The sequence below is a fragment of the Balaenoptera musculus genome, chromosome 1 (genome assembly GCF_009873245.2).
Source record: "Balaenoptera musculus isolate JJ_BM4_2016_0621 chromosome 1, mBalMus1.pri.v3, whole genome shotgun sequence".
NCBI lineage: Eukaryota > Metazoa > Chordata > Mammalia > Artiodactyla > Balaenopteridae > Balaenoptera > Balaenoptera musculus.
The window spans coordinates 19,225,161-19,233,500 of NC_045785.1; the positions used below are offsets into that span (position 1 = coordinate 19,225,161).

At 40.2% G+C, this 8,340-nt stretch overlaps 1 protein-coding gene across 17 annotated transcripts in view; it reads left to right on the forward strand.

Annotated features, from left to right (window-relative positions):
- SRRM1 (serine and arginine repetitive matrix 1) overlaps positions 1 to 6,755 on the forward strand; it is a 34,951-nt gene extending 28,196 nt beyond the window's left edge. For 12 of the 17 annotated variants that reach the window (XM_036846856.1, XM_036846818.1, XM_036846828.1 and 9 more), the window contains 2 exons: positions 591 to 800; positions 1,210 to 1,443. In XM_036846856.1, the coding sequence (XP_036702751.1) occupies positions 591 to 800; positions 1,210 to 1,404 (405 nt within the window). In that variant the 3' untranslated portion in view covers positions 1,405 to 1,443. Of the gene's footprint in view, positions 1 to 590; positions 801 to 1,209; positions 4,987 to 6,535 lie in introns of those variants that run through there. The other 5 variants (XM_036846883.1, XM_036846938.1, XM_036846864.1 and 2 more) reach the window with 3 other exon arrangements.
- The last annotated feature ends 1,585 nt before the right edge of the window (positions 6,756 to 8,340 follow it).

Here is an 8,340-nt window from a genome sequence, read left to right on the forward strand (position 1 = left end):
CACGCTTGTATTTAGGATAATAACTGTTTATTAAAAGCCTACATGTTAGGCTGGTATTGTGGGTGATTTACAGATATTCCCATTTAATTTTTGTAACAGCTTTATCAAGGATTGTTATACCCATTTTGGGTTGACAAAAAGGCCTCAGAACAAGTCAGGCAATTTGAGGTCAACTAGTTTAATAGGTTCAGGAACCAGAATTCAACTCAGGTCTAGTTGAGTTCAGAGACTTTTCTTCCTGTTGCACATGGTGTTTTTCCTTACATCTGGAGGTAGACCCTGACTCAGGCCGGTCTTGGAGACATGATTCATAGCTTGTGGTTGGGAGGCCTGGTTTAATGTGAAGTTAGTTGGGGAAATTTTTAAAAATCATTTATCTTCAAGGTCTGTTTCAACTCTTGGAAGTCTTTGCTTTCAGTGGTGGTTCCCATCTTTTAGGAGTACTTTTCTTGGTGGTGATTGGCCCTGGGTCTTGTTTCCCCCGAAGCCGTATGAAATCCTAGATTAGTCCAGTTGGTTATTCCCTTGAAGAAATAAAATGTTTAGTTGGACAGGTTGATTTTATTGCTTTTGGTTTTCTGGATTTCTAGAATTCAGACCCAGAAGGAGGTGGAAAGAAGAAGAAGAAAAAGAAGGACAAGAAACACAAAAAGGATAAGAAGCACAAGAAGCACAAAAAACACAAGAAGGAAAAGGCTGTAGCTGCAGCTGCTGCAGCCCCTGTAACCCCTGCGGCCATCGCTGCTCCCACAGCCGTGTCAGCACAGGAAGAACCAGAGGCAGAGCCAGAGCCTAAGAAGGTATTTACACACAGTCTTACAGTTTGTACAGATAGCTGCGTCATTTGGTATTGAGAAGTAGCTAAGTAAGTTTTTTCTAATAATTGGATGCTCAGCTGTTAACTCTCTTCTGATCGGTTTCTCTATGACCACCTACCAAGAGCAGGGATTTGCTAAGGCTAACGATAAGAATATGAATGGCATCCAAAAAGCTTAATGTGTATTTTTTAAAAGAAATTCAATATAATTAAATATACCGTATACTTCACCCATTTAAAGTATAGTGATTTTATGGTTTTTTTGTATATTCATAGAGTTGTGCACACATCACAAGAATTTTATTTTTCTCTGTACTCAACATCTCCCACCGGTGTCTCAAGATTTAATGATATGACCTTTTTGGGTTTTGGTTTTTTGGGTTTTCTTTTAGGAGACTGAAAGTGAGGCTGAAGATAACCTTGATGACTTAGAAAAGCACCTGCGTGAAAAGGCCCTGAGATCAATGCGGAAGGCTCAGTGTCCCACAGTCCTAGGTGGAAATGTTTGTTATGATGTAAATTTTATTTGGTTTGTACGCAATTCAGTTTCAAAATTGCTAAAAATGTGTTTGAGCTTTAGACTATAACATTTGTTGTAATAATTGCTAGGTTGAAGTTCACCATGTAAAAAAAAAGGGCATGGATTTACATTGCAAAAGGTGTCCACAGTGTATTAGTGACATTCTTTCATTGACAGCTGACATAAATTCATTTAGAGTGAAATATTTTAAGCCAAAAAAAAAAAGAATCCCCTTTTTAAAAAAGGGGGTTTAAATATTGTTGGCATTCTTATGGTTCCTTTAAATGCCCCTGTCTATTCCCAGAGGTTTTTCTTTCTACTTTTTCTTTCTTTTTTCCTTTTTCTCATTTGAGTCTTAGCACCCATTTAAGTTATGATGCTTCCAACCTTGTATGGTTTTTGCAAGCTTTCCCAGAAATAAGACCACTGTTGAACTACCACAAAAGTATAAATGAATATTTTAATGCCACAATCTTTCCTGTTGCCTGTGGAGTCTCTGCTGAAATGAATTAGGATTCGAGCTCTAGGATGAGACAAAATGAAAGCATGTTGTTTGCCAGGACACTGTGGGTTTATATTGATGTGTAACAAGTTGATTTGGAACACTGGAATTTCACTCTGTTCTGTTTATTTTATTTTATTTTTTTTGTAAAGGCAGTTAACTAGTCCCAGGAAGGATCCTTCAGTTACATAAAATTTTGTTTTATGAAATGTCATGGCTCCATTCATAATTTTGTCTTGTTCTTCCGATTGGTACATACAACTTTCAGAGCTCTTGTATTTGGAAAGCTGGAAGGGCCCAGACTTTGAAATAGTGTCTTGTTTTCACTGTTTTTGTTTTGTTTTTGTTGGGTTTTTTTTGTTTGTTTTTTTAAACTAAAGCTATATAAAGCTTGTGGATTAAACAATAAATTTCTAAATTTAAAAATGTTGGCCACTCACTTTTACTTACCACCTCAGTACTGCAGGAAACCTACCTTAGAAATCTTACAGTGCCTTTACCCCCTTGGCACCTTTGGCAGAGTGAGGATTGGACAAGGGAAATACAAGGTGATGAAATTGTCTTACCATCTTTATTTTAGTAATTAATGTGATAAGTGCCATGAAGGGAAAGCACACAGTGAGATTGGAACATATATAATGGGCTAGTTAGCCAGGCATAGGGGAAGAGTTTCAGGCAGAGCAAACAGTATCTGTACACCCCAAGACAGAAGAAGCCTGGCACATTCCAGGAAGCGAACGAAGGTTAAGAAATGACTGGAGCAACCTACCTCTACTGGGGGTGTGTGTGTGTGGTGTGGTGTGAGGAATATAATTTGAGGAAACTTGGGAGTTGATAACATTGTATAAGGTAAAACAACAACATTCATATGAAAGAAGGGGAATTTTTGGCAAGTGAATCTAAGCTTAGCAAGTTGTCACATAGGCAGTTAATTTGATTATAATTTCTGGCAGTTGAAGCAAAAAGAAGGAAAATGCCTACATGTCTTAATTTCAGGAAAACTTAGTGGGCAGTTTTTGATCTAAAGGATATGGACATAGAGGGGCTATTTTTACAGGTGGGTTTTTAGAGTGATTTGTAACAAGGCAAAAGCTGATTAATGAAGCTGCTTTTGTAGCGACTGAACTAAGGTATCTAGAGTGACTCTCCACCATTGATAGAATCTTACATGTGTATGCGGCAACTTAGAGCTTTCAGGGATCTTCCACATGACTTCCTTTTGACTTTATAATTCTGTGATGTAGGAAATGCACAGAATATCCAGTTTGTGCTTGTTTTTTGGCCACTGGGCATGTGGGTTCTTAGTTCCCCAACCAGGGATCGAACCTGTGACCCCTGCATTGGAAACGAGGAGTCTTAACCACTGGACCGCCAGGGAAGTCCCCAGAATATCCGGTTTCTAAGATGATTGCAGCTGATTTACCCCTTTCAGTATGAACAAACCAATGAACATCACTGGGGTACTTGCATCTATCTAGCCATTCACTCATTCAATCCATTTATTCACTTGTCCCATTTATTCAACACGCTTTCATTCCTCCAGTTGACTGAACTGCTTGTTAAGGTTAGCAGTAACTTCCATTTTGCCAAAATGAGCGATCAATTCACCATCCTTTACTAGCCCTCTTGGCAGGAGTTGACTCAGTCATTCACTCCTTTGTCGAAACACTTCCTTCTCTTGGGTTCTAGGGGGCAACACTGGTTTACCTTCTAGATGCAGCACTAGTTTTCCTCCTACCCCAGTAGCTCTTTTATCTCTAGTGGATCCTTTGAAACGTAAAGTGATGGAGTTTGTAGGGAAAGCCACCAAGGACAAAGAATCCCTAGTCCCTTAAATGTCTTTTTTTGTGTCAAATTTCTTTCCCGTCTAGACTTCCCCCTGACCTAGACCTCTATCGAGCTACCTAGTTAATAACTTCATTTGGATGTCTAAAAGGTATACCGAATTGAACATATCCTCTGACATGAACATTGAACATGTCCTCTGATCTTGTCTCTGTCTCATTCAGTACCTGTCACTCTCATTTACTCAAAATTGAGCTGATACTGTCAGGGGCAGCATCGTCCACCCTCCAGTCCTCACGCACACAAGGCCGTTCCGTTCCCAGCAGCCTGCAGATGATAGTACCACTCAAAACCCTCAGCTGCTTTTTTCTGCTTCAGAGTAAAATCCAGATTTCTTACTCTGGACTGTAAGACCCAGTAGCACCTACTTTGGCACCTTCAGCTCTACTCCTCAATCTGCTCAAGCCATACCTACCTCCTTGCTCTTCCTTTAAACCTCTCTCGGGGCCTTTGTCTTCACTGCCGGATCTGACCTGTTCTCTTTACTTTGTTTTCTTCAGACAGGCTTCCCTAACTTCCTCTCCTCTGTTTTCATCTATACTAATTATTACCACCTGAGATGATACGTTTTTGGTCCTTAGGAACTTGATCTTGTATGTGACTGTGTCCCCAGTGCCTGGTACATCGTAGAAGCACAAATGCTCGATGAACAGATGAGTAAATAAGTTTAATTGACCGTCATTGCCTCTGTACTTGCAAGGCACTACTAGGGCTTGAGGTAAAGAAAATGAAGACATGGTGATTGCTGCTCTCTAGTATTTGCCCACTGCGGGTAAAGACATGCAAACAAGTTGGAGTGGACAAGAACATAGAGTTTGGTAGACCAGGATTTCTACCATAGCTTTCTACGGTGTGACCTTGGTCAAGTTACTTGACCTCTAAGTGCTGCCATTTCTTCTCTCCGAGTTAAATAATGGTGGAATCTACTTCAGAGTTGTTTTTGAAGAGTTAAGTGTGTTAGTTAATACATATAAAGCAATGATAGTACAAAGAGGTTCCCATTTTCTTAGCTAACGTGATATGTGGTCATTCTAGTAACTATGGTAAATTTTAGTTTGGATGTCTAAAAAGGATTTTAATTAATCATAGCCTATTCAATGTAATTTTTTCTTTTTTTTTCTTTTTAATAAAATACACCATTTTAAAGTGTGCAGTGCAGTGGTATTTAGTATATTCACAAGGTTATGCAACCATCACGACTACCTGTTCCAGAATATTTTGATCACCCTAAAAAGAAACTGCCCATTAGCGGTCACTTTCCATTCTACTGACAGTCACATCAGCCCCAGCTCCTGGCAACTACTTTCTGTCTATAGATCTGTCTATTCTGGACATTTCACTGGAATCATACAGTATGTGGCCTTTTGTGTCTGGCTTCTATCATTTAATATCATGTGTTTAAGGTTCATCCATGGTACTTCATTTTTTTTTTTTTAATTGCTGAGCGGTGTTCCCTTATATGGATATGCCATATTTTGTTTATCTATTCATCAGTTGCACATTTGAGCTGTTTCCACTTTCCAGCTCTTATGAATAAAGCTGCTGTGAACATTCGGCATACAAGTTTTTATGTGGACATATGTTCTCTTGGGTGTATATACCTAGGAGTGGGATTGCTGGGTCATACTTAACTTTTTAGGAAACTGCTAGACTATTTTCCAAAGCAGCTACACTATCCGAACATTCTTACTAGCAATGTATGAGGGTTATTATTTCTCCACATCCTTGCCAACACATGTTATCTGTCATTTTGATAATAACTATCCTAGTGGGTGTGAACTAGTGTCTCATTGTGGTTTGATTTGCATTTCCCTGATGGCTAATGATGTTGAGCATCTTTTCATGTGCTGCCATTTTTTTTTTAATTGGGTATAATTGATTTACAATGTTGTGCCAGTTCCAGGTGCACAGCAAAGTGAATCTGCCACACAAATACATATCTCCACTGTTTTCCAGATTCCCTTCCCATATAGGCCACCACGGAGCACTGAGTAGAGTTCCCTGCACTACACAGTAGGTCCCCATCAGTTATCTATTTTATAAATAGTATTCAGTGCCCTATTAAACAGATTTGTATCTGTATGAGAATATTTCTGAAATTGTGGCTGTAGGGCTGTCAGAGTTTCTGCAGAGTAGAGCTGATAATGCATTTGTAAAGTGCTCTGTAGAACTTTCATACCCATTGTGGAGGTTGGGGCCGGGGGACTATGGCCAAGGAAAAATTTGTTCCCACTTTGTAAGGAGGATCAGGAGACTAAGGGAGAGTGTGACTTACTTAAGGTACATGCAGGTCTAGTTGATATTGTCCCTCCTACCATCTGATAAAGAGCGCTGTTTTTCTCAATATACCTGTCTGGTATTGTAACAGAATCACATTAGACGACGAATGTAGAAAATCTGCCCAAATATGTGTGGTTCTTCGAAAGGCATTGGAATTAAGGATGGAGCTTGTTACTCTGAAAAATTACTCTGAAAAAGTTTGGAAGTTGAAATTTGAAAGGCATTAATATCCTGAGGACCCAACTCTGCTCCTTCCTTTGGAAGACCAGCTCCAAAAGTCTGTAAGACTTTTTTGCCTTTTGAAAGCTTATTTGCTGTATTTTTCATTTGAAAGATCCATCTTAGCTCATACCAAACATTGTCTTTTGGCTCTTAGGAACTCAATTATTGCTGTACTCCTAAGTGGTCTTCCGTGCAAATCCGTTTTCAAAGGAAAGATGAATTGATAGGATCTGAAATCCATGTTTTTCCAAAGCTCTTTGCAAAACTCTTCCACATTTGTCAATATATAGTTAAGTTGGCAGGCTTTCACATCGTAAGAGGCTTTTGCCAAGATGGCCTTTTATTTCAGGTGCATCATGGGAGGAGAAGCTGATGTGCTGATTCTGAAGAGTGGTGCCATGTGTGCAGACGGCTGTATGGATACCTCTCACCAGATGGGCCAGTCACAAACTCTTCATCGGAAACTTCATCAAGGAAGTGTTTTGCAGACTGCAGGTTGAGACTCGGCAGTGAATTGTAAAGTTGAATGAGTCGCAACCAGCATTAAAATAAAAAAATGAAATAGTTAATTTAAGTGTGAATCACATATAGTAGGTTAAGTATTATTTCATGAAGTGTGTGTGTGCCTGTGTGCTTGTGTGCGTATGTATGCTTGTGAACTGGGTTACCGTGTAAAATGTATTCTAATGTGATTGATACAGTCAACAAAATGCAAAGCCACTACCTTACAGATCACCTAGGCCATCAGTTTGTAAACTGCCCTGCAGAGCCCTAAGTGGGGAGAATTATGATTCAGATTTTCTCTGTCGGATGGGGCCACTAGTAGTACTGATCTTTGTTGAGGGATTGAGAGATGATACAGGTAAGCTTCGCAAGGGCTTTGCTCTGCTTTTTTTTTTTTTTTTTTTTTTTTTTTAACTTTGAGCTTCCCTGTTGGATTCTTTTTGATAAAAGGTTCCGCAACCAAAAACCATGCGAAAACCACCCATCTAGCCTAGGCCTTGTCATGGGAACTGACTGCCCCAAGGTAAAGCCACTGCTCCCCCAGGTGCCTTGCCACCCCCGCAGACTGCCTCAGCCCGGGGGCTATTGAGGGCACCCAGCTTTAATTCCGTTGTAGTGAAAGGAAACAGACTGAGAGTAACCAGGTGCCTCTGAAGCAGGGGTAGAAGTAGCTCTCAGGGAATATTGGAGATGTGGAAGGAAAAAACCCAAAATAGGAAACAATGTGCAGAAGTGGCCTTTGTGAACCCCAAAGTCCCACATCTGTTCTTTCCCTAGTGCATAACCGGGTAGGGACCCTTCTAGCAATTTAAGCATGGAGGCTTTGGCTTAACGTAGCCAACATGAGCAGAGGGGAGTGGTAAGCCTGACTGGTCTGGGCCCCCCCTGGAGGAAGACGCTCACGCCACCGACCATCGGGACCCATCCAGACGGCCAAGATGTGCTGAGCAGCCGCCAGGAACCCTGTGATTTCCCACGTTTGTTCCTTTGCTTTTCTGTTGCTGTTCTCTGCCTGGGATATCCTTCCTGGTCTCCTAATGTCCTAATCCTTTTTGGACTTAGAGATGTACTTAAGATGATGGTTTTTAACTCTAAAAAAAAAAAAAATACATATTCACTTTTAGAGAATTTGGAAAACAAAAAGAAAAAAATTGGGAATTCCCTGGTGGTCCAGTGGTTAGAACTTGGCGCTTTCACTGCGGGGGCCTAGGTTCAATCCCTGGTCTGGGAACTAACATCCTGCAAGCCATGTGGCATGGCCAAAAAAAAAGAGAGAGAAAAAAATTGTTGGCAATCCCATCATCCAAATATAACCAAGGACACCTACCTCAAGTCAAGTACTCTACCTGACTACCCTCAACCTTCCCTGAGCTCCCCTCCTCTAATATATGGAACAAACTGGGGCTTTTTCCCCCCCTATGTATTTAGAAGTACTGACGTAGCTACAAACATCAGGATCAAACCATGTATATATAATGTTTAATATTCTTTTTTCCATTGGGCAGATCATGAACTAAAATTGCAGAATACATTTTAAATGTCGTACAACCAGGAAATTTGGAAAATAGATAAAAGAAAGTAAATTACCCCATGCCAACCTCCAAACACAGCTACAGTTCTCCCTTTTGTATATTTCTTATTTAGTCATTT